At 42.3% G+C, this 27,261-nt stretch overlaps 1 protein-coding gene across 1 annotated transcript in view; it reads left to right on the plus strand.

The window, feature by feature from the left end:
- Positions 1-8,366, plus strand: part of LARGE1 (LARGE xylosyl- and glucuronyltransferase 1) — a 287,244-nt gene extending 278,878 nt beyond the window's left edge. The window contains exons 15-16 of the mRNA XM_009896150.2: positions 2,387-2,582; positions 6,694-8,366. Coding sequence (XP_009894452.1) covers positions 2,387-2,582; positions 6,694-6,891 — 394 coding nt within the window. The 3' untranslated portion in view covers positions 6,892-8,366. The remainder of the gene's footprint in view (positions 1-2,386; positions 2,583-6,693) is intronic.
- The last annotated feature ends 18,895 nt before the right edge of the window (positions 8,367-27,261 follow it).

Here is a 27,261-nt window from a genome sequence, read left to right on the forward strand (position 1 = left end):
TTTTCCAGCATAAATAGCTGCCCATTAGCATCTGGGTAGATTACCCACTCATTTCCTAAAGAGACCAAGAAAAGCAATAGTCTTTTTGAAGATGATTCCAAAAGACATTAAGGATTATAGGCATCTTTATGAATCTGCCACTGTCATTTTTTTTAATACAGAAGGGCTCTGTTTTTCCAGATCCCCAAGCCATATACCTGAAAGCGGTGCAATCTCTTTATAGTTTAGAAATGCAGCCTTCAAAGGACCATGCACTACTTTGGACCCAAGTGCTGTCCTTGTGTTTCTGTCCTCCTGCACTGCCCCTGAACAAGGAGAGTCAGCAAAGCAGAACTCCTCTATGGTTTTCCTGTTACAAGCTATATAAACACACAGTCCAAGTGAAAATTCCTGGGTTCCTGGGTTGTCATTTTGCATCTGTCTTTATTTTGCCATTTGCTCTATTATCCCGTGACAGACTGGATAATAGAACAGACTGGAACATCTCCCTAAGCAGGGGAATCAGGAACAGGAATAGAAATCCAAGGTTTGAAATAGAAATAGCTATAATGAAATAAAATAATGATTTTAACAACTAATACTAATGCAAAATACACAAAGTTATACTCAGCCTACATAGCAGCCGTGAGCTGTGCACTCCCAACAGTGAATGACAGCTGTCAAGCACTGCAAGAACCAGAACTCCAGGTCTCCAGACAATGGTCATAGCAAATAGGGGAGTAGGCTTTCTGATTTACAGAATCAGAGAATCATAGAATTGTTGAAGTTGGAAGAGGCCTTTGAGATCACCATGTCCAACTACTCACCTAGAGCTCGCAAACCTATAGCTACTGCTAAAACGCTACCACTAAATCATGTCCCTCAGCACCACATCCACACATCTTTTAAATACTTCAAGGGGTGGTGACTCCACCACCTCCCTGGGCAGCCTGTTCCAATGCTTGCTAATCCTATCTGTGATTTTTTTTTTCCCCTAATATCCAACCTGAACCTGCCTTGGCACAACCTGAGGCCATTTCCTTTTTGTCCTGGTAGTTGTTACATATGAGAAGTATATACAGGATAGGTGTGACGTTTATGGTATGAAATACTTCTGTTGGCCAGCTTGGATCAGCTGCCTTGGGCTTTCAATTCTCGTAGCTGTAGCACCTGGCCAACTTGAAGCTGCTAAAGACCTTGATTGTTATGGAGACCTGCAGATGATGGCTGGACACAAGCTAAAATGAAATGTCTTACCAACTTTCTTCTCACAAATGGAGCTTTGGTGAATAGAAAACTGACTCTATGATTCTGTCCCAGTGAAATCAGGACAGCGTACCTGTTTTTTGTGATGTCTCACAATGTTATGAGAGTTTCTGAGCTTCAAACATTAACTCAGGTCCTAATTCCAAAATATTTAATGCTGAGATCACCTCCCTTTGAGCACGAGTTTCCACACCCCCCACACCCCCCCCCCCCCCCCGTGAATTCCATGTACCTTACATTACAAACTGGCAGGATGTTTGTTTTGCCCCTTCTCTTGCACATCTCAGAGCTTTGTAATACAGCTGGCCTGCTATGCCTTTGTTTCATTATTTAATCTATGAGCTTGCAGAAAGAGTCTATCTCGTTGTTTTTTGGAAAGGTGTAAGAAGAATAAGTGGGCAGGAGACTCATTGACCCTGGCACTAATGGGCTGGATTCAAGCTGTGCTGGGAAGAGACCTGCTGTGACCTAAACAAGATTACCAAAGTACCAACTGATTTTTTCTGTAAATCAAGTTGATTACCTGACTGAGGATCACATGGATACTCCCCACAATGTAGAAACTACAGGGAAAAAAAGCCTTTATGTAATATTTTACTTATTAATTTAATTAGCTACATTGGCTCCTGCCATAGTAATAACAGCAGTGAATAAAATGGAACATCTCTCCAGAGCTGCAGGTGTCTCTCATACGAATTATAAAACTGCCTATAAAACAGATCATGACTGTCACACTAATGTAGAAGGAGCTAATTTTAGGGTCCTCTCCCGAGCTGCAGAATTTCACAACAGTTTTAGAGCACTGGTGCAGACGTTTGGTTGCTAGGAATGAGACACAGCGCTTCATAGCGCAGACGAACTGTCTGTGTACTTCGTTTCACACATTAGCATTAGGTGGTGCTTTCATGCTCCCCTTCACCAGCTAGATGTGTTTAAACACTGAGAACATGGAGGCTCTGGGAAACGTGCTGGAAACAGTCCTAGAGATTACCTCCGATGCGTTCCGAAAACGACGGTGTGAACTGTAAACTAATGTCCGTAGTTTTCAGCGTTTCCTCTAACAAGTAACATTTGGTTTCCTCGCCAAGATGCACTCTGTCTAATTGCCTCCCCACGTCCATGCCATTTATGTCTGTTTAAGGTACCACGTCTGGACGAAAGGGCACGCGCCAACAAACTTTGCCAAGTGGCGCACAGCCACCACTCCCTACCGCGTTGAGTGGGAAGCAGACTTTGAGCCATACGTTGTTGTGAGGAAGGACTGCCCGGAGTATGACAGGCGGTTTGTTGGATTTGGCTGGAACAAAGTAGCTCACATCATGGAACTGGATGCACAGGTGAGGAAACTACACCTGCATATCTCACCCAGGGCTGGGCCGCAGGGTTATTGAAATGAAATCTGTGTTCTGTAGAAAGGCTTCGGGCTTTGCATCACCAAAGTGCTCATCTGGCCTTACTAAGCTCCTTAGATGAGTGCTTCTTGAGTTGGGAACACTTAATTTAGTCCTTATCAGGCATTAAAAGGAGAACAGAATCTGATTTAGTTTATTTGTCAGTGCTGAGAGAGTTGTTATTTTGCAGTGGCACCATCCCTGCAGTGCCTACCTTCTGCCCAACAGCATGCCTGAGCATCACAGCACTTATTCTGAGTCTCATCACCTGCCAGGGGCTATGTGGATTGAGCTGGAAGTTTTTCAGTTAAACAGGGGTTGTTGATTCCCAAATGGTAATTTCAAATTCAAGAAGCAATCTTAAACTGAATCCAAGACAAGCATCATCAATTTCTGGTCTGGATTTGCAGTGTATCTCTGCAAAGCCAAGAACTTTACATTTCCATAGTCTCTGAATGTGGAACAGATTCTGGAGGATCCAGGTACTTGATCCATGGGCTACCTCCCTCTTAGATCTGTGATTTGGGATGAAGTTGCAGGGCATAATATGTAAGAACAAGGATGGAGAGAAAGCTGGAGCGTCCCAGACTGGCACTGGAGCTCTCAGAGCTGCCAAAGCCCCTCCCACAACCTAGATCTTAGAGGCTGACAGTGACTGTGACTCTGAAGTCTGGTGCTACTACTCACTGAAATGGCAGAGTCTGCATCTCCCTGTTCTTGGATGTGAAGCTAACTGCAGTGCTAATCAGCAGGGTCTGGGTCATGCCATTTCTTTTTAGTTTGGTTCATTTGGTTTTTTTTCAGTTTGCTTTCAGTCCCAGTTTTTGAACTGGATACATTTCATGCTAACCTAAGCCAAATATTTTTGGCCATCTGTATCTTGCTATGCTAGCTTTTGCTTCAGCTGATCCATCTCTGTTCAACTCTTTACCAGTTTATGTGCAGAAGAGAAGCACGGGACATGCAGCAGGAGATTTTTGTCTCTGGGATGTAGGCTACAGTTTATTTGTGTGCAGGCACATATGTGGGAGGGATAATTTCTGCTTCTGCTTACAAATCCACAAATACCCTCCGTTTTCAGAAGGACATTCCCGACAAATTTGTGCCTACTTATGTCGAGAAAAATTTGTTACAGACCAGAAAAAAAAAATAGTCCCTTACATTATCATTAAAAAGCATACTTTATAGCACTTTAATTTTCCAATGCACTTTCCAAACACTAATCAATTAACTATCAGTTCTGGAGAGTGCCAGTGTAATGATTTATTATTTGTTAATCTGGGTAACAAGGCTTATGTTCCCACTGGCAGCTCTCATCTAGCACTCAAGATTTAACTCCTCTGTTCAGAGATGATTGGCCAGCATACAGATTCACACATGGGAAATTGGAACATTTTTCAAAGCTGATCATAGTACAGATATTTTTAATGGCTATTGGATTCTAACTAACTCTGGGGAATTGTTTTTCCACTCTTCCAGCCTTAAAGATATTCTCACGTTGGAAAGAAGTTTAATTCTCATCTGCAGAAATAAGGGTATTGGGAGGGGGCGTGGGATCACACAGCTGCCTCCCCCTATGGTATTCTTCTGCTTTGGGATGTCCACAGATCAGTTTGCTGCCAGCTGCTTGGCTGGCTTCATTACCAGCAGGCAGAGCAGCTTCTCAATTGAATTATGTCACTGCTTCTCACAACTGCAGCGTCTGTCAAGAGAACTGTTCCAGACTCCCTACTAAGGGCCTGTGCCACTACCATCCTTCAAAGCTGCACACAGTGTGGAGATCATCATCATTATTTGGGGGGCATGCAGATGTCCACTGAGCTGGATAATGTACAAATACATAGATAATGATAGTCTCTGTCTAAAGAATGTATAACCAGTGAGACAGGGACAGAGGTTCCTGCAAGCACATTGCTTTCCTTATGGTAGAGATGGGCCAGTAGAAAAACTTTCCCCTGCTCTTCCAGTGACTGTAGAGCTAGACTGTGAGCAATCCTTTTACCAGGACCTCAGCCCAGCATCTTTCGAAGGGGCTTATTAGCAGTGGACTAGCAAGGTTTTGGAAGGCTTTATGTGCCTGAAGGCTTTTTGGCAGGACAGGAGCACCACTGTGCTGAATAGTTTACACTGCAGAGCATAGATGGTCCCTGACATGCAGAATTACAGACTTGAGATACAGAGAACAAAGAAAAGATTGTATGAGTGGGATGTATCATCACTGCAGCTTCAGCCTTTAGCTTTAAGGTCCCATAAGAGACATACTTTGTAGTATGTACTTTATCAGCTCTCCTCACTCCATCATGCCAGCCTTTTTCTTTTTCTTGCATTTGGTTCCCCATTAGTTCTAAGTCTCTTCCAGCTAAATGAGCATCAGATTATTTTGCTCTTGCTGTACATTTGTCACCCCAAACAGTAGCTCATAGGGGCCCATTCCTCATTCCCATATGTGGCATTGTAATTTGGCACAAAAATTTACCACTTTAGCACTGTCTGGCAAGGAACATAATGAGAAAGGAGCAGCCACACAGTTGCATCTGCACCTGGCTGTCCAATACATGCTATTGTTTCTGGGATATCACTGAAGCCTTAGCTACACTTTGGGCTGACCAATACCACTGTCTGAGTTACAAAATGGATCCGCATTGTGTTCTACTCACTTATTTCCATTTGTTTGGGCTGTATTGCTCAAACACTTGGTTTCTGGCAGGATCCTAACCCAGCAGTTCTTTGTCTTTTCCAGGCTGATCATATCTTGTTAGGAGAGGGAAGATTTATATGTGAAACACTCATGTTTATTAGCACAAGTGTGTTCTCTCCCATAAATCTCTTTCCCTAACAAAATGGGTTTGGAGTACTCTGCCACTGTGCTGCAGATACTCTGTGCCTCTGCACAAACTCTTACATCTCCAAGCGACTGGGCTCTGCAAACCAGGGGAAGTTGTGCACCATTTCTTTTAAAGCCAGCACCCTCTGTGTCTATTCCTTCCCAGTCCAGTGTCTTCTGCAGAGAAGCAACAGCTGTAAATAGAAACTGAAGAGGACAACAAGAGGTTTGCCCATGGAATCTTCAACATTTTTTTTTGTCCCCAATTTTTTGCATCCCATACAAGACATACTTTGAAAAATCTTGTTACAAAAAAGAGGTAATGTCCTAGTTTTTAGGATACTTCCTTTAGCTAAGGAATACTGAGGTTCACATCCCTTTTCTGCCTAGTTTCTTGCAGGAGCAGATATCTGGTTCTTGACATCCTACATTAATGACCTTCCAGTTTGCCTAAAAATCAATTGTTGTCTAACTTTGCTCTAATGATCATATATTTAGTTATAAAAATGAGACAAATCTAACAGGAATAATTGAGGCCTAAACGAACTACCTTTCTTTAACAACAAAAGATTGTTGAAGAACTTGGCCAGATGTAAATGAAGAGAATTAGTGAAGTGGTTTTAGAGGAGAGGGTGAATTAGCACAGTATCTTGTACTGTGTGAAAGAGAACTTCATTTGCATAAAACCTTCTCAAAGCATATGGAATTAGCAGGTCCGTTTTCACACTTTGCCTACAAAAGATGTCATATTCTCTCTCAGGTTTATTAATAGTTTTGGACAGTTTTGTCACTGTAGGTATCTCAGTGCAGGGTAAATATCACTTATTCCAGTATCCCCAGCAAAGTAAACTGTAGGGACGAGAACATGCTTGTACCTGGACACTTGAGACTCACTCTGTGTGCATTCACAGCTGTGTTGGTTGTAAGGACACTACTGCCGAATCTCTGCTGCAGACATAACTTCAGGCATGCTTTTTGTACTGTTGCCCCATCATTTGGCTAACATGGAGTAAAAGGTTTAAAAACTAAAAGTTGACCTTTCATAAAGCCCAGAAAAAGCAACCTTAAAAAAAAAAGGCAGGCTTATTTGGCTTCTCTAGGGGTGTTTGTTGTCTCCGAGCCCCATACTGCACTGTTCCACCGTGGAGCACATTTGGCTTTGGAAGTAAGGGAGAGATGTGCTGCAAGAGGGCTAGGGAACAGCCTCACAATGACAGTGTTTTTCTCCCCCAGGAGTACGAGTTCACGGTGCTGCCCAACGCCTACATGATCCACATGCCGCACGCCCCCAGCTTTGACATCACCAAGTTCCGCTCCAACAAGCAATACCGCATCTGTCTCAAGACCCTGAAGGAGGAGTTCCAGCAGGATATGTCACGCCACTATGGCTTTGCAGCCCTCAAATATCTCACGGCAGAGAACAACAGCTAGCACAGCAGAGCCTCTGTGTGGGAAACAGGGACGCCGGAGGGAGGAGTCGCTCAGTGTTTGGGGCCACGTCTTCAAACTTCGAACTGAGAAATACTTTCTGTTTTTATATCACACTCAGCAGTTCTAACAGTAGAAATTCGAAGTGACATGTCTTCAGACTGTGCTCATTTGTCCCTTCCCCAACTACTCCAGGCCTTTCAGCTTTAGCGTTTGCGAGGTGTCAGCGAGAGGGGCTGGCCATGCACCCACCGTGCCACCAGAGGTGGGAACTGGGCAGGGGCTGGAAATGCACTCTGCTGTCTTAAATGCAGAGCAAAGACAGACCTTTGCAGTGTAGGATTTCATGTTGCTATTTAATAATTTGACATGCTTTTTATCTGTAAAGGAAGATCTTCGGGTCGCTGTCCTGTGAATTTCAAATCTGCACTACTCTAAAAGGGAACTTTGCCCTGTGAACTTTCACAGGGGCCCTGTTAACATGGATGACCTTGTTAATGCAGGATGAGCCAAAGGTCTGAATCAGCCTTGAAAATGAAGGGGACGCTTATCCAATACTACACTTCAGAGAAGTTGTTTCACTGGTTTAGGTGTATACATGATATTGGTTGGTCTTTTATTCTCAAATTAGTTGTTTTATCAGGAAAATCCCCTATACCCCACCCTGCCTTTTCCCCAGTTCTAAATGCTGCTCCTTTCCTTGCTAAGGAAATGTCTCCCTTGTGTTTCTTTCCCATCTTCAGTTCTGGTGGTCCAGTAAAGAAGATCAGTAGCTCTGCCAGAAAGTGAACAAAACTTGTCAGTGTAAGGTCTGTTTTCACCAGAGCAACTTGTTTGTGTGTGTGTCTCATAAAATAAAGGGCCTGGCTGTAACTCTGTCTTTTTTAGGCAAGAGTTGGATTCTGCCTGTAAGGCACTGTGTGGGGGATATCAATTTGTAGGCTCTTTTCTTAGTCCATGCCCATCCATGGAGGCACTGGGCCTTGGGCTTTACGAGGACTTCTTTGCTGAACAGGGAATATAAACTCATCAACTAGTAGCCTTGGTGCTCTCCTGCTGCCTGCTGCAAGGTCTCAGAACTACTTCGTTAAAGGAGTTTATAATTAAAAGGAGCAAAACTGTCAGGAATAAACTCCCCATTCGAGGGGGAGAAAAGAATGTGTTGGGAATCTGAGTGTGAGTGTTTGCTTGAATGTGGGCTGCTCACGTTCACAACTTCGGTACACACAGGAGTATGCTGGAGGGCGAACAGGAAACTTAACAAGCAAAATGCAGAATACAAGACACTGGACTTTTTACCATTTTCTTTATTCTTCAGTATTAATGTTGTGTTTACATGGGATGAAGAGGTGAGGTTTAATGCACTATCCCCTTGCAGGGCTATTTGTAATTTCTGTTGCAGTGTTAATAGAGAAAGCAGAAACAATTCAGTGAGAAATGCATCTGTCTCCCTGCCCCCAGATCCCCACGTGTACCACTACCACTACCTGAGTTAGGAGATGGATCCACATGGCATTCTGCTCACTTCTTTTCCATTTTGTTTTTCAGCCACTGGACCTTCTAGCTTCCTCCCCACCTCATCCCTCTAGAGCTTGGTTTTATTTCTAACCTGACATTTCATGGGCGCTATCTGTTATGGTGGAAACCATGCCGTTAAACCAGACATTTAAACCACAAATATCAGTTCATCATGCTGTGCACATAGAAGAAAAGCCAAAAAAGGCAATGTCTGTGACTAGAAATAAAAAAGGGTGTACGTAAGAAAAGCCAAAAAAGGCAACATCTCTGACAAGAAATAAGAAAGGGGCGGGAGGCTATCACCTTTTTTTTTCCCCCTGGGAGTGTTAACTGCATAAGAATACATCACTGCTAAATTTTCCAAAGTGCTTTTCTTCTGTTCTTAATGGCTTTCTGTAAAGATTTACATTAAAAGCTGGGAAGAGCTGAGAAACAATGAAATAAGTGCTTGGTCCTGGCTTAAGATATATATTCTTTTAAAAAACCCCAAAATCTTAACTCCCCAATTCCTCTATTGCTCACCATTAAGGGCTAAGGTCACTGTGCATATTGAGTGTGAGAAGAACCCTGCAGCACAGAGTCCTGTGGATTGGCTAATATGTAGAAAGGGATCAAAAGCTGATCCTAAGAGAAGTTAACACTGGTTGAACCTACGTAGAATCTCCAGTCAGTGTTTCAGTGTGGCCACCATTATGTTGTACATATATTAAAACCTTTCATTTCCAGATGTACATTTCTGTCTATCATAACGACGTTGCCGAAGGATGGAGTGGACTTCCCTGCAACAGCATAACCTGTAGCATGGACATCTACCTTGTCTGAATGTGCCATTGTCAACATGAACATTATTCTTTCCTTGGTGGTCATGCAATATGGATGGGGGAGCAGGGAGGTAATTGTTTGCTACTTGCCTATCTCTACAGTGAGTCATGGGATCTCCTGGATAGGCTTAGGTGTGCTGGTTGCTGTAATCAGCTCAAGGATTGGTAAGAGGGTTAAAGAGCCCCTTTCTTTCCCTTTTAGAACACTGTACTGACTTGTATCTGTTACATCATGTTTGTCTGTGGCCTTCATAATTTGGGAGTTGTGACTCTTGGGTTTTTTAACCAATTTCCATGATAGCAAATTGGAATTACCTATCTGGCTGTAACTGCCAGGGCTCCTCCAACACCGTGAAAAAAACCTACCACCAACAATCATGAAAATCCCCAACTCAGTTATAACACTGACTGTCTTCCAGTCTTTGGCTGTAGTAGGTATTTGCTAGGAACTTTGTTACTTAATTCTCAGTTTTCTCCTGAAATCTTTGAGAAATATCAGATGAACCTGGTGACTTTAATGCCTTTGATTTATTGATTTGTTCCACCAACTTCTCTCTTGAGTCTTCAGTCTATGACTTCTCCTTATCTTTGATATTTGGAAAGTGTGAGTCTCATTTAGATATCACTCCAGCACCCTCTCTGGTGAAGACTGATGCAAATAAATCATTTAGATTCTTGGCAATGTCCTTATTGTCTTTGTTACTTGTACTTGTTGGTTGGGGTGGCAAACTGGTTTTCTCAGGTTTACTGCTTCTGGTGTACTGAGCAAATGTGTATTTTAACTTTTAACTTCCTACTGTTTGCTCTTCAAATTCCTTCTCAGCTTGCTCAAACTCCATCTTAACTATTAGACCTTCCTTTCAGCTTCACAAAGTTTTGATTTCCATTCTCTGAAGGTTTCCTATTTGGCCTGAATAACTTCTAAGATTTCCAGTTTAGTCACATCAGCATTTTCTTGTCCATGTCTTCCATTTATCTAAATGGATACCATGCACTATGGCTATTTATATGCCCTTTCCATTTTAAATCTGAGGATTTAAGTTTTTCTGTTCCTTTCATGCAGGGCCACTGATTCTTTCTGTGAAAAGAAAGAGGAGATTTTAGTTTAAATTTTTTACATTGAATATCATTGTAGTAGTTTTTGAGGGTTTGCATTTTCCTCTTGAACCTTCTTAAATGCTAACCTTTTCCCAGTCAAAGGATCAGAAATAAAATGGCACACAATTGCTTTGTTCTTCTAATTTGGGCTCTTACCTGGGCACACGTTCTTCTGTCTCCATTTTCCCCCTCCACTCCAACACACTGACACATAGGAGTCACTGCAAACTTTTCATTCCCAGAGCCTGAACTCTGTATTCCCCAGCACCTTCTGACATCCCACCACATTTCAGACATCATTATTATTTCCAATAATAATCCACTGGGTAGCACCCAGTCCTCCTATTTTCTTCCCTTTGAGTGATAGGCTTTGCAAGTTTAAGGTTTGGGCAAAGCACTTGCTTTTATTTAATGCCTTATTGTAACCCTCTCATATGTTTCCATGATTTCTCTGTGTTGTCACAGTTTATACCTTCAGATGTCTAGCTGTAGTTCCCATCCTATCATTTCTGGCTAAGGGTTATCTACTATTTGGCTACCTGGCAGAACTTGGTCTGTCTTCACTTATCCCAAATAGTCTTTCATATCTATCAGATTTTTTTTCAAGTCCTACTATAGTAATTCCTTCTGACCTTGCTAGTTTCCTATGTGAGCAATCTGGTTCCACTTCATAATTTACAGGGTTTTTTTCTATTTGTAGTCATCTTGGACTCCATGCCACGAAGGAATTAGCAGCTGTACCTGCAGATCCACTGTTTATGTTAGACCGAGTATCGCATATGCTCACGTTATTCCTAAAGCACTGATTTTTAGGCTGGCAGGCTTCATGTGGCTTGTATGTAAATCACAAACTCCGTTTTCCTTTCACTGCAACAAGGAGAGGCCCTTTGTAGTGTTATTTGTAGTAGCTGTTGCAGTGGGGCAAGCCCTGTGTTGGAGGAATAAGCACAAAAACCTCGTCGGGATTGTAGCTGCCGTTTCTCTCTGCAGGGGAAAATCAAGCCCTCGCACAGCTGAGCAGTTTTATAAATGCCCTGTGCAAAACACATTGCACATGATTTTCTGGTGGGTATAATCATCCATCGTCCAATTAAATATGAAAAATACATTTTTAATGTTCTCATTTTAACATGCAATTCTATCCAGAAGATAATGCATTTCCTTCTGTGTCTTGCCAGTTTCCCCCATTACTCCAGCCTGCCTAATAGCCCCATCTGGTTTTGGCTGAGAAAGATTAATGAGCAGCAGCACTGGGAATCCTGGCAAATCAGCAGATGCATTACTCTTAGGCACTGCACAGGACATTCCTTCCTCCTCTGCCAGGTACTGTATGGGTGTTCTTCAGGTTTCAGTGCAGCAGCAGGAGAATACAGCAAGCTCAGCAAGTGGAGTGAGCGTCATTGATTATGAACTTCAACAAGATCTAATATGTAAGATGGTGGAAGTGCTGAAAAAAAGAATGTGTCTTTGTTAGCTCAAAAACAATATTTCAATTTTAGGAAAAGAGAGCAGCTAAGTTTTTGCAACTCCAGTAAGTGAGTCTGGAACAAAGTCACTAGCAGACAGTGACTGCAAATAACCTCGTATTTCCACTGCAGTATTAAAAATGAAGTATTGATGGCTAAATGAAGCATTTTTTACAATAGCAATTCATTATGTGTATTTCAGTAAATTGGGGGTTGTTTGAATATTGTTACTTTGGTTCACAATATTAAGTTTGGGAAGGCTTTTGGCTGTGCACAGCAAGTTATTGCTGAAGGAATGAGTACAAACCTAGATTTAGAATCGCCTTCCTTGAGAGGAATTTGTTTTCATCAGTAGTTCTACATTCCCAAAACAAGACACAAAGACCTTGAGACTTTCAAAAGGAGCTCCATACATGTCAGTTGTCTGGGTCATGTGCCTCTTGCAGCTACTTGGGATTTGGGATTTGTTTGCTCTGCAAAGTAGAATTGTTCTGATTAGTTGAAAATATAATCTGGAAATTATAAAGCCAGCCAAATATTTAGTTGTGTGATGGATGATATGAATATATTTGTCCAGACATTTTAATGGCTACTGCAGTGGAAGTGTCGGCTTGTTGAGGGTGTCAGGATGCAAAAGACCTGAAACACAGACTTAGTATCTTTTCAGTCATTCTGGGCTATAGTTCCCTCTCATAGGATAAGAACAGCTTCCTGACTCCCAGCTAATTACTGTTTCTGTAGGGTTAAAATGTCCTAAACCTCCATGGGAAGTCGCTGTGCAGGTGACAAAGGCTGTATTGGAGCTCCATGGTCCATTGACATGAGATACAAAATTTCAATCCTGAAGAAATAGATCTGACCTAAAGGTAATTCCCTGTTCAGGCTTGTAGACATCACTCTCGCCAAATATATTCAAGAAGAAGTCCTCAAACACAAGGCCAAGTAATTCAAGCCAGGCAAAGCCTATTCCTCAGTATTCTAGCAAAATAATTCTTAGACAATGGATGTGGACATTTTCAACATTAACCATCATATCACAAGACTCCTGCTAAGGCCACAAAGTCAGTCAGAGGATCTGAAACGTCAAGTTGCTGGTGGAGCTGGTGGTTTGCTCATCCAACTTCTCTGTCCCTGGCACATATGTAATAGCACATGCTCTCTACACCATCATTTGCAGGGTATTTTTAGAGGACTCCTCTTTCATTCTGTGCACAGCATGGATGGTACTCAGAGAATGAAGCAGCTGGGTGATAACTTCTTTTTACTTTTGCTCTCATCGAGCTATTCATAATATGATAGCTGCCTTGATTCAGAGCAAAGTCAGATTATTTTTTGCCTTTTTTTCCCCCCAAAGGATAGGTTTAAACTGTGATTTAGGAAAATCAATTGCCCCCTGTGCTCTCAGGCTTCCTGAGTAGAATTCCTGGGGCTCTGTTCTACAGGCTTTTCTTACGTGGAGGGATCCTATAAAGCTGATGGAAATTGCACATTCAGAAGCCTTGTAGGACTCACCCCCAGCCTGTGAATACTAAAAGCTGCACATGCAACAGTGATGAATCCCAGCTCTGTGCAAGCTTGTCTGCTCCATCTCTAGGAGCACTGTAAAGGCTATTGTCAGTCTGTCAGTAAGCAGCAAAATGACAGAATAAATAATTGGGAGGAGGGTGGTCATGAGGGATTTGTCTCAAGCAGGCAAATTTCTGGAGGCATGGAGAAGAAGCATCCTCAGAAAAACTGTTTGTAGTGTCTAAGGGTTGGTGTATGCAGCGTTTCTTATCCAACACTGACCAACACAGCTTACCTGTAGTAAATTATATGGGTTATAATATTCATGAAAGTCAGCACTGAGATTAAACCATCCTCAGCTCCAAGGTGTTTAATTTGTTCCAGTTCTTTGGATTCCCCCATTGCTCCTTTGGTGATCATAAAAAAAAAAAAAAAGAGAGAGAGAGAGAGAGAAAGAAGGGGGAAAAAAGATAATAGCAGCTTGACAACAGTAGGAGTCTGACTACCCAGCCTTTCTTACATTGTCAGCACTGAGGTCAATGGTTGGGGCAAAGCTGAAGTTAGTGAGGTTCATAGAATTTCTTCTTTTGATTTGCCTGTGGATCTGTTGTTCCAGCAGTGCTCTTCAGTGATGCTATAAGGAAAGGAAAAGCCATCCAATGCTGATTGATCCATGAACTCTTCATCCGCTTGGAACTAACCACCAGCAGCAGGAAAGAAGCCACACCACTGTCTGCTTTGAGGTTTTTTAGATGACAATAGTGAGTTCAGTATGAAATCCATTACTCTGCTGATAGACTTTGCTGAGCTTTTCTGCATTTTAGATGTACGCTGGCTGTGAGTGCCAGAGGCCCCTTGGTGTTAGGAAGAGATGGGTCTCAGCAGTTTACTGTTTCAGAATGAGAACAAGAGATGTGTGTATTTTTCCCTCAACACCTTGCACACTGTTTACTAATTACATTAGCACCAATTAATCCAGCTGTGCTGAGAGTGTTCAGCCTGGGCAGTAAACTTGTGCTGCCTATGTGTATATGAGAATAGACAGATAACAAAATGATGTTTTCTGTCCATAGCTTCAATGACTATTGTTATACAGGTTCAAATGGCTCATGGAGAGGTTCTGTCTTTTACTTTTCACAGCAAAGGCAGTCCAAAAAAATTGTAATGAGCTCTGTAAAGGCTCACAAAGATTAACATTCACAGAGATTCATCAATGTGAAATATCCACAAAGTTAACCTGCCAGCTTTTGTCATGAAACACAGAGAATACAAGCACCATCATCTTCTTTCTGGTTAGATTTCAGAGAGCAAAACAAGTGCATGTAATAAGAAGAACTCTGAATCAGATCACTCAAGACACAAATATGTTACAATTTTTGTTGCTTTCACTTCCATTTTCATATGTGAAAATAACAGTCTGCAAAACTTTTTAATTTTCTTAAGCTGGTAGACCTTTCTTTATCAGTCAGACTTGCATTGTCTGGGGTGAAGAGCCAAACGGAGAGGTCATTGAGATATCCTCAGCACCACTTTTGTGCAGAGAGAGACTTTCTTGTAGCCTGGGGGAATTTTTCTTTCCTTTGTGCTATCACAGGTTTTATTTCTGTCTTAGCAGTGTCTCTTCCAGTAAGTATGAAAGACTACTGGCTTGTGCTAGACCACTGTGTGAGTTCATTACTAAAACAATGTTTCTGGCACGGCACCTGGGCCTCTGCACGAATTTATTCTGCAGAGGTTTTTCCAGTTTTAATCTTCAAGCCTACACCTGAGACAAAATTCAACCATTTGAAGCTGCAGGAATGGAATTATTATTCTTTGTTTTGTTTTCAACATATTCATATTGTTCAAACTTTTCTGACCCCCACACCTGTATATCTTCCAGACAAACAGGAAGGAGAGTCATTGCAAGTAATGCAGGGGGATGAGATCAGCAGCATAGATGAAGATAAGTAACCTGCTCAAGCCATAAATGTTAGCACAAGGTTGTACAATTTACAAATTGGTTACTATATGTGTAGGGCTCTATTTCAGGATCTGTTTCAGCTAGCCCATTTTGGAGTTTTCCACTTTTTCTTTACATTCAAAATGTGCTGCACCCCTGAATCTGTGCTGCTGTCAGCCTTGGGTAGGTGTTGGCCGGTGTTTTAAAGACGCTATAGACAGTTTCCCCAGTGCTGAAGTATAGAAAAAGACACCTCTGTAGTCCCAGCCCTCTCTGTTGCTAGGAACAGGCTAGCTCCCTGAAAACCAGCATGGACTGTTTAAAAAAAAAATAAAAAAAAAGGTAAAAACAAATACTTGGGCTGATGAGGAAGAGAAGATTGAGAGACTTAGGCTTCTAATACCACTAATGCCAAAGCAAGGCACATAGCTTAGGACAGGACACCTTACAGCTTGGTAACCACGCATAAGATGACAGTGGTGATTATGTGTGACTCTGGAGGAAACAAAGACTTTAGAATACTTGACACAGAGCATTTGAATTGCCTTTCACAAAGCCGTCTCCCAGTAGCCTAATTCCCAACAGGCAAGCAGTAACAAGCATAACAAGTCTACAAAAGTTCCTTTTCCTTCCAAACTTACTATGGATCATGTTGCCATCACTTAGTCTGTTTCTCCACCCTACAGCAGAGGATCCAAAACCTGAAGAAAAGTATCACCAGGCATTATAAATACCAAATGTACTTTGCAATGCCAGAATTCCTAGGTTTTTTAGGTGCCCAGATGTAATCATTCAGGCCCAGATTCAGCCCATGCAACTTGGCAGCTGATTGAGACCCACAGCGTTGTGGGTCTCCTTATTTTCCATTGATAGTCAATGGAGTGAGCGGGACTTCTGAAGAGGGTATTTTAGTTCACCACAGCCCTATGTCACCTCTTGCCCTCTGACTAATTGAAAAAGTTGCAGGGCTGATGATCCCCACACAAGCACCTCAGGTGTACACCTGCCAAAAGTAACACGGGAAAAATCTGGGCCACTGAGGATCAGTTTTAGAGCTACCAGCTTCTCATGTGACATTGCAGGTGTCAAAATCCCCTGGAAACTGAGCAGTAAGAGCTACAAGGCAGCATACTCAATATTAGCTGACAAACTTGAAAACAGCAATCTATCTGATGGAAAATGTGTGGGCAGATCAGCCATGGGAGAGGAGTGATTTGCAGACTCCAGAGACTGATACACGTTGTGACAGACAGCTTGTGCTAACAGCCAGGAAAGCACAAAGCTGTGTGCTTCATAACGATGGTTAAAATATCACCCTCAGCATTCATTGCTGGTCAAGTTGTGCAACGTTCCTTGCACTGTATTACCACTGTGCTGCTCTGTCAAGAGCAAAGGCAGTATTTTCACTGTGTCATCCAGCACTGTTGGAAAAATACAAGTGAAAAAAATCCATGAGAAAGAATTAAAACCAAACCAAAACAATCCCCAACCAAGCAACATCAACAAAACAAACAAACAAAAAAAACCAACCCACCAGCAAAAGCCTTTAACTTGTGTTTCTTCTGAAGATTCAAACCTCATTTATTTTCTGTCATGATTCAGGTGATTTTACTTTCTCCAGTGGAAAAATGGGATGTTGTGACCTTTAGAGTGAACCATGCATGAAACAAGCCTTGTAATTTTCTTGCAGGACTTGTGGCACTGAAGGGTTTTGAATCTCCAGCTCAGTACCCTGTCATCATGTTACCTGACTGGCTGGCCTTCTGCTTGAACTAATACTGAACTCTTCTGTTTCTCTCCCCAGGTTGGGGAAAGATCCTTAAGTAATGTCTCAGGAAAGAACAAAGACAAATGGGTCTTTCATTTTGCTGCCCCATCTCCAAAGCACCTTCCCCTTCCAGAGTCAGACTGAGGCAACTGGCATTTGATACAAACCATTTAATATACATGTATGCATCAGTCCTGTGTGTAAGTTTTATAGGTAACAACTTTTTTGGGGGAAATACTGTTTAGATTTTGTGTGTGCAAAATAAATGGCTTGTAAATATTTCAAACCAAACCAAACCAAACCAGGTTAATTTTCAGTTGTGCAATAAAATTGTGGAATAATCCTCTCTGTTCCTTTCCAGTATCTGACTTGACATGTGCTGGTTTCAGGAGCATACTGGCTGTTGTTTCTTCAGATGGAAACAAGAGAGGTTGTGAACTGATTTGTTTTCACCTTAAAGCTTTTTATTACTTTTTAATTGTTCATTGACACTCCCTTAAATCTGGTTTATTCCTCCAGCTCTAGTTCAATGAGACACAAGGCTCTTCCCACTAAAGACAGGTGAGTCGTTATCTGCTCAGAGTCAGTTACATGTTTATCTGCTTTACTTGACCTTGACTTTCTTCCTGCTGTGTTCTTTCTGTAACCAAAGACAAGACTTTGACAGATAGGGGTGGGGGGTGGTGTTTCATTCAGTTCCTATTTAAATATGACAATAAGTAGAAGAATACTCTACAATGAATGACATCTACCACCACCATGGAAGCAAATCTAGCTAACAGGTTAGTATTGCAAATGCTTTATCTGCTAGGTGGAAGTGTGGATTTTCCATTATATAGGAGTTCTTTTCTTAATAATAGAAAACAACTACACAAAAAACCAGGTCTTCACTCTTCTGTTAATGAACCCTTGCTGATAGGTTTTTCAGGTGCTCAAAGCTCCTCCCATAATCTCACAGCTGGTATATCCTTTAATGCTAATAAGTAGAACCATAGGAGTACTGCTTTCTTCCTTACTCCTTCCTTTCTACTTGGCTGCCTAAAGCTTCTCTGCAGAACTTCATTGTTGAGAAGGGACATGGGAGCAAGATGCAAAGACAGGTCAGCTGCATCATTCTTTATGGTCTGTTTTGTGGTTTGATTTCTTTTTTTTTTATGTTTTGGGTTTTTTTTAAACCAAAATTCAAAGCAGAGTCTACTGTAAAAAATGTGTTTGCTGGAGATACCAGCACAGCATTTACATTTGTAGGGACCTCATAAAGAAAAGGATGTCCCTGAACGCAGGGTATGAAGCCTCTGTCACAGACTGATTAGAATATGAACAACAAAAAATAGTGTAAGTTGGGAAGTTAGCTGAGTTTCTTTGTTTTCAAACAATTACAGAATCAAATGGATTTTGTGTGATACAGGAACAGGCTGGGAGTCTAACAGGACTTAGAGCTTTGGATTCATTATCAGAAACATAAATACTTGGGAGAAGTATATATGCATATAAATAGGTAGAAGAAGAATTCACAGAAAAGGAAGATGAAGAGCTGGAAATGTGCAAGTGGGAGTTTGATAAGCTGAACTCTGCAATCACTGGGGAGAAAAAGAAAACCTGCAGGTGTAACTCCCTTGAATTTCCTGACTCTGCAGCAAGGCAGAGCTGGCTTGCACTGGGAAATGAATGATTGAGCAGGTGCAAGAAGTGAATGGCATTAACTGTGTAAATAGCAGCTGGTTTTCAATAATCAGGCTCCCAGAAGGGATCCTCTGCCTATGTCATTTCCATATTACCCACAACCCTTCCTATCCATCCACCTCTGACAAATCAGTAATAAAGAATAGAATTCCTTTAGGATTTATGTCAAATGTTAATGCTTCAGGACAGATGCAGTAGGGCAGATTACAGTGTGTTTACCCTGCGGTCAGATGCTGTGTCACCAAAAAGGGGCAGGTTGAATTCCCAAGACTGACAGAGTGATATAGGACATTCCCCATTTCTGTACCAAGTTTCTCCAGGCTCTTTGCAGGATTCCTAGTGGTCTTTGTGTAACCACATTCACCTTCAAGCTGCCTTATAAAATGAGTTAAGTAGTGACCAGGTCATACAGACAGATGTGGGAGTGTGTGTGTATTTGCTGCCTTGGGTATGTTATGCAGCTCAAGAGCAAGGTGTTAGTCAGCTGGAGATGCTGATAAGAGTTCTGCCACAGACTTAGTCATTAAAATGGCATAAAAGAGAGCTAACGGTCTCCCTAGTTTGCTACTTGAGTTTCTGCTTCAGGTTTCCACAGATCAAATCTGGCTATCATTTCTTCACTTTCCTATCACAAAAAGCATAGTCTACGATTTCCCTCCTTTCTTCCTCTGCCCCAATTATCATAGAATCAATAAGGCTGGAAAAGACCTCAAAGATCATGAAGTTCAACCTGTCACCCAACACCTCATGACTACTAAACCATGGCTTCAAGTGCCACATCCAATGCCTTTTTGAACACCTCCAGGGATGGTGGAGCCACCGTCCCTGGAGGTGTTCCACCAATTATATCTCAAGGATATCTATTGCCTGATGATAGTATGAATCACATGCTCTGTATGATCACCTTACAGCTCTGTATGTAGTTGTAAGGTACCTACTGTTCACAGGCAAAAGAAAGATCAAACTCAAGTTCATATGTCAACATTTGGATTTCACAGCCCAGGTGCTGGGAGGGCCTGAAAATTCAGTCTTGGTAATTTTTTTATTTGGACATAAATCAAAACATAGTTATAGTCATAGCAAAGCCAAAAAGGGTGTGGCAGTTGTACCAACTGCTTGTGGTGCAACCTGTAGCATCAGCTGGTCACTAAATAGCTTTTGTGTACCACGGGAGAAACAGCACATTGCTGCCATTCACCCTCGGTTTGGCTCTGGAGCTAGCAATTTCAGGCAGTCAATGGCAACACCCTCTTAGAGCTCTCGCTTCAGGCTTTTGCTGATAAAGCATCTTCCTGTATGTTGAGGTCTGATTTTCAAGGTTAATTCTGCAATTACAAGTGCTGTACACCTTTTTTTTTTTTCTGTTTTAATAAAATAAAAGGCAAGTGTTTTGAAGTATCCACCGGGGAACAACATGAACAACTCTAATGGGTTCAATTCATCCTCTGCTTCAGGGCATAACTCCAGTTCTTAGAAGCAGTTGTTCCTCTTTCCTGAACTACACAGGCAAGTGTGAGACATCCATATACAGTAGTTGCCTTTCCTTTATCATGCCCTTGGATTATTCTTTCACTTGAGGACTCCAACGTATTTCTTGCTGAGAGTAGCTTTTTCATCTCACTTTCAGGGAGCAGCCTACTTGTTGCCACCCTGTCAGTTTCAGCAGTGCTCCTAGAGAGACCCAAGTCCTAGTCCCTTCTTCAGGTGATCAGACTTTCTTAGTGCTGAAGGAGCACAGATGTACACTCACATGCCTGCTTATTACCTGCTGAGCCTGAGCAATGTTTGCAGCGAGTGAGAAACATTTACTTAGGTTTGTGGTAAAGGAATCAGGAGATCTCTACTACTGCTGCATCTTACTGATGTGTTGTTTGGTCACTTAGGAATGTTGTGAAGTCAAGTTTGGCCATCATGGTTACCTGGTCAAACCATTAGGAACCTTTAAGGAATAAAGCAACACCCAGAGTCTCATAGGCAAACCTCTTACTCGGCTTGCAGGCTCATCCTAGATGTCTGTTAATTACCCAGAATGTTGTTTGCCTTACATATTTGATAACAGCACCTCAGCAAGTTTAATACCCTGTAACTGATTCTTTGATTAATGGCATATTTCCCTAAATAGGGTACTTGACTCCTGGCATGCATGAAACATTAGTTGCAAAGACTTTAGAAGTTGTGCCAGCTAGGGACTTTTAGCAACATGCTAACTCAGTGTGGCTGCATCTCAGGGTAGGGGTAGGACATGTGCAGTGTTATCCTTTAAAGGAACATGGGTCCTAGTGGCAACAAGTGGTGTGTCAGCTGGGTCACAAGATGACCCAGCATTTATGTGTTTGTTTTCCTGTGACTAGAGGCTGGGGAGAACCTTTATGTTTCACTCTGCCAGCAATCTCTTGATGAGAAATCCTATGTGGCTCAAGAAATTTCGTTCTTTGTGTCTCTTTGGGAATCACCCGGATGGTCCTATATGGATGTCTTCAGAGGCATCTGAAGGGTGCAAGGAAACTCAATCCTCAGAGGCTCAGATGCAGGAAGGCAAATGTGAGATGCTTCACTAAGATGTATCAATTTTGTTCCAAAAATTACTTTAACAGGGGAGTAAGCATCACAGCTCAGAAGATTGCCACACTGCTCCATCAAGCAGCAAAGACAGCTTTCAGGGACCAGAAATGTCATTTCCCAAGGACAGCATTTATTTGTTTCCTTGTTTGTTTATCTGTTGAGATTTTTTTGTTAGAGAACTCAACACTGCCCATTCTCAAGCCTTAAGTAACATTCCACCTTGGAGCTCAGTCCTTGTTTTAGCGACACTGTCTTCAGCCTCTTTGCTTCTCTTTGTATTTTTCCATTTCACAGTGGCTCTTCAGATGGCGTGGATGTGTGCTTTCATATGTAGGCTGAAAGCCTACAAACCACAGGACACTTCAAGCATGGGGAAAAGACCTATTGTGGCAATTTCCTCCCTAGTCTCTATGTGCTACTGCCCTCACAGAGATCATTTTCCTCCAAGGTGCCACAGGCTGGCAGAGAGTGTGGGAAATGTTAGATTATTTCAGTGAGGCTTAGTGGTTTCCTTAGGGTTACTAAGATAGGAGGAAGCAGAGGCACAGATCTGTGTCACTGCGTCCCCATGAAGTGAACCCATTAACACAGTGTGATCATGCTTTTGCTTTCCAGCATAGCAGAGCTGTTTGGTGTAGTACTTGAATAGGTTCATGGATCAGAGCTTTCTTCTCTGACAAGAGAAGGAACTACAGGAATGCCTGTCTATGGATGATCTGGCTTAATTTTACTGTGTTCCCCCTACAGAGAGGATAATTTATTCTGAGCAACAGAAGCAATGCACCAACTCTGCTCATTCCACATAAGCATGAGGCAAAGAACCTTAAATTTAAATGTTCCTTAAAATAACAATGGGATGTTGAATTTTCAGCTGGAACCTGTAAAAGTCCTTCTGCCGCAGTGCAACAACTACTCCCCTCACTACAACAAAACCTGTGAGAGGCTTGGCAGCTTATCTGCACTTTTCAATGCAGTGAGTAGTCACAGCCCTCACCCAGAGCTGGGTGACTGCTCCCTTCATGTTTCTGGCTGTCAGGAAAGGCAGGAGCCGTAAGGTGGGAGCCCCTTTCAGCTCAGTGGCTTGAGTTTGGTGCTTATTTATCACACCTGAATGTTGTGAGATGTTTGTTTCATAAGAAGCAGATTTAAAATGGATGGTTCATTGATTTGATTAAGGAAAGTGATTAGTATGGCAGTGAAAACTTGTTAGTCAAAGATTTTTAACCCAGCTGTTCCTGTGGAAAAAAAAATCAGATGGGATTTTAGTGGCAGTTCCAGCTCTCAGTGCAGCTTGCTTTACATGCTGTTGCAAAGCTATATGCACATGAGACAGAGCTTTTGATTATTGAAAAGGAAAATATTTCAGCCTTTGCCACGTGTTTGCTTTACTTTGACTGGAAGAGAGAGGTGCAGGGCTGTGTTATGTGCATGGGATGAGGTAAGAAACGCGTTACTGGATACCTCCATCTGGGGCATAGCTGCTATGTCAAATTTTCTGGTTCTTTTTGATTGAGGGCAAATGAGGAAGGTTTGTTCTGCTGGCTACCAGAATGGCAGTACTGTGGGGCCTTTCTAAGTACTTTCATTCCTGTATCTATCCCAGCTGTGGAGTTCAGGAAATGGGATCAAGAAGAGAAGTAGATACTGAAGCCCTTCACCAAAGGCTGTAATACTTATTGTCCCCTGTTCTCCATGAACACAGAGTCCTGTGATATGGGAAAGGTGGTTTAGTGTAGTTTAGAACAGTTGCTTGCAATAGGCTGAGGTTCACTGGCTTTCACAATCTTTTTTGATAAGCTAATGAAGTTAAAGGGCACAGAGGAAAGGCTGGTAGGATTTCCTGCCATACTAGCAACTCACACTCAGAGCCAGATAACACTACTAGCTGCAGCGTTCCTTTTCAATCTGCCTTCCAGTCTCTCCAGTCCATTGTGGACACTTCAGGGTGGCAGAGGAACCCAGAGAAGGCAAGAGCAGCTATGAAAACAGTGGCTATCACTCATCAAATGCATACAAGAGATCTTGTTGATACTTAACAGTGCTGAGCTCCTAGTGGGGCTGATGCAAAATAAGTACACACACACAAGGCACATTTGGCAGTGGCAGCTTGCAAAACCAGGCCAAGAACTGAAAAAGATCTCAGGATACTACTGGCAAAATATTCTGAAGAATGCACAACAGGGAAAGAACCACCATAAGTCCTTGCTTTCTGCAGCTGAAGACTGAGATCTAATCCAGATAAAGCCCATTAACAGGAGAGCTGTATCAGCACAGTCCAGAATGATGAAGTTGGACAGATAAGGGGGCAGGGTCCTTTAAGTACCTCTTGCTCAGAGTATTATTGTGGAGCTTTGAAGTGTGATATAAGTCTGTCACCTTGAATGAGCAGGGAGGAGGTGCCCCCTGCATTCTCTAGTTGTAAGGAAAATCCTGCAAAGGGAGGCAGAAAACCTTAACATGGGCACAAAACCATATCTTCCACATCTAGCACTGCAGTAGCCTCAGATAATCTCCTACATCCCTCAGTCAAGACACTTTTGCAATTGCTTTAGAGTCTGATAATAAGTTGCCTGTTGCAGTGATAACGTTCTTGTTGTGACTAATGGTGGTGCTCCTGTGGTGGAGCTAACTTCCAAACTAGTGTCATGGAGCAGAGCCTGCACTGGGGCTTTATTTCATACAGTATTACTTGTCAGTGACTTGGATCCTGCTTCTGCCAGATAAGCAGAAGAGATAGGATCAGCTGATCATCTTCCCTGGTTATTTAGGACATTATCTTCTGCTGGATGTAAGCTGATGGTCCTTGGAGACAGAAGAGCCAAAAAAGAACATGGCCTATAGTCTTGCATTCGCCAACTTAAGATGCTGTGCTTTCAGCTCAGCTTCTGCCTTCAATGGTTGTCTGTGTGGCATGGATGCCTGAGGAATCAGGTGGAAGATCCTTCTCATGACTGATGCTGAACAGGAATCAGTGATTTGCTCAGTCTTATTTTTGTTCAGTGTTATTTTGCACTCAAGATAATTGGCAACAACAAGGAAAATACAGGTAGTAAATCATGTGGAACTTGAGAAGCTGCTGCCCTGAAACTTTACTCTGAAGGGTCAGCAGCAGAGTAATGCTAATCTAGTCTGAAAACAGCTGTTCCTTGGGGAGCAGAAAATCATTCTGTTGGAGAAATGATGAGTGTAATGATTTTTTTTTGTGTTTATCTGAAACATTATCTGTCTCTTTCCTTCTGCATCTTGGGCTGGTTTTGTTTGTTTGTTTGTTTTAGCAAAGACAACAGTTTCATCTGGAGGGCCCTCCACTTAAAATGTACATTCTTTACTGCACTCTGTGAATGAGAGAAAGGGGAAGGAGAAAAAAACAAGTTAATGTTAGTTATAGCCACTGTTCTGCCACTAGAGACTCCTGGAAAATATCAGGCACATTCCTGAATATCTCGTAGCACTTCAACGGTTTAACAGCCCAAAGAAGGTGAAAGTGTGTATCAGGAAGAGAGAAATCTCTGAGGACACATTGGAAACACTTGAAGCAGGGTAAGTAATATGTCAGACTGACATTAAGGTTGCAGATAAGGTTAACCAAGAGGCAAAGGACCCAAGGACTGAACAGCTGCTCCTCTGGGAGCACAAGCCTGCTTTCTCTCATGTGGCTGATAACTTGGGAAGCCCAGTCTGGAGGATGGACATGGCAAAATGAACTTGTATGCTTATTCCCCACAGTGCAAAAAACATCATGGTTCATCCATTTCCCTTATTCTCAGGCCAGAGGATAAAAATTCTTCTGACATTAGCCCCTTTCTGAGGGTGGTCCCCACTAGGGCATGGCAGTCCTGTATCCATCACCTTTGGAGAGTTCTACACCAGAACAGAATCTGTTGGATTGGAAGAGACACTCAAAAGTCATCTCGTCCAAGAGCAGGTTGCTCAGAGCCCCTTCAAGCTTGACCTTGAATGACTTCAGGGATGGGGCCTCCACCACATTTCTGGGCAACCTGTTCCAGTATTTCACTATCCACATTGTGAAGAACTTCCTTCTAATATCCAGCCTAAGTGTACCCTTGCCCTTTGTCCTATCACCACACACCCTTCTAAACAGTCTCTCCCCAGCCTTCCTGTAGGTCCCCTCCCCTTCTCTTCTCCAGGCTGAACAATCTCAATTCTCCCAGCCTGTCTTCATAGGATGAGGAAAATGTTTCTGGGACAAGGTACTGAGGGGAGCTTGCACTGCTGCTGTTGCTTGTGGTGCAAGCAAAGAGACAAGACCAAATTTTGTCAGCAAGGTCCTTTGAGAACAGCTAGCCTTTTGTTGTGGGAATAAGGGAGCACTTAAGAGGAGCAGGGTTCAGGATGTGTTGGCGTGTTTCAAGATGTAAGGTTAGTGTTCATGGATTGTGCAAGTTCCAGAGAAGTCTCTGCTATTCCTTGTCTTGATTTCCTCCTTATGAAAAGGACAAGGGAATCAGGCTCAGTCCCTCTGCCTGTCAGTCTCTTGCATGCATCCTTGCACACAAACAGCACCCCTCTTCAGATCAGGGTGTCTCAAGCTTTTTGTGTCATTTACATCTAGGGTGATTGGATTGACTATAGACACCATAAAGGTGCAGGAACTTCAAGCAGTGATTACATGTATTTTGTACAGGTTATTGTTGTAATGCTCTAGAAGTCTCGGAGACGGTCAGGATTCTCAATAAGCCAAATGAGCTAATTCCTGTCAGTACAGCCAGCCAAAAGAAAACACAGGTGGGTTACCTGGTACAACTGACAGAGGTTTTACTCATATTGGAAGAGTTCTGTAGTGGGCTTAGCTGAAGGACAATATAAGCCTGGAAGTGTAAATATGCTTTGTGATGCTCTCTAGTGACTCGCATGCCTCGAGTAAATTGAGGTGAGACAGGCTGTGAACATTGATTGCAGTTGTCATTTCTGGGTAATTCTGTGGGTGGCCCAATGTCATCAATATTTCATCTCAGACCCAGTCTGACTTCTCAGACTGCAAAAAAAAACACCCAGTAGTCTTCAATGAGACCCAGGAAAACAAAAGGAATGTTTAATCCCATGTGAAATAACCTCATGCTTTCAAATGAGGCTTCGACTTCAGTTATTACATTTGTCAGGGAGGCTTTATCCCTCTGTCCTGGGAATACACATCATTTCAGGAAGCCAAAGGAAGAGTTGTCTTAGGAAGCCATGTTAATTTGCTTCAAGTGCTCTAGTTAGCTAAATGTCACCCCTTGAAGCACTGTAATTCAAGTTAGTGGGCTAGATGGGAATATTTTGGAAAATCTGATTTATTTAAATCTGTCTTTTTGCCTATAATCTCAGATCCTAGCACTGCCCTTTCAAAATGCCAAATGCAACAGCTTGGATCATTAGCACACTTTCAGTTCTGTTATCTGGGTTGTGCAAATGTGACTCCTGTCCTTTAGACAGACACTTTCATGCTGTAGGGACAGTGAGGCAGGGAAGAGTGGGATAGTATTTAAAGTATTGTAGGACAATTCTGATGTCATGTTCGGTGTTGTAATTTCAGTGATGCCTTATCCCAAGCTTAACTGACATGAAAAATTTGCCCAGGTGTCAGAGGTTTGTTATTAAGCAATTTCTCTCTTAGAAATTTTATTTCCCTTGCAATATTTCTTAGCAAGTTTGCTTGCCAAACACTCCATTTTGAATTGTGTTTCTTCTCAAAGAGCCTAGCTTTCTCCTGGGGGATTCCATACAGAAAGGAGGAAGAAGAGGCAGAGCTTTGGGTAGCCTTCTTTCATTTTTTGCACAGACTGCTACCCACCCATTCAGGCTGCATTACTGTGAGGGTTGCAGAGGAATACCTTACTGAGTTCTGTGGTATTCACACACCCTCCTGGCCTCTGCTGTCTCTTGGGATTTCTCTCTTATTTTGGGTTTCTTCTCAGTTCCACAGTGCATTCTGTAATCAAAGTGATGTTAATGTCTTGCCACAGTTCTTGACAGGGAAATTGTTTTTTTATCTGAAGGCATTGGGCT

Source organism: Dryobates pubescens, chromosome 15 (genome assembly GCF_014839835.1).
Source record: "Dryobates pubescens isolate bDryPub1 chromosome 15, bDryPub1.pri, whole genome shotgun sequence".
Lineage (NCBI taxonomy): Eukaryota > Metazoa > Chordata > Aves > Piciformes > Picidae > Dryobates > Dryobates pubescens.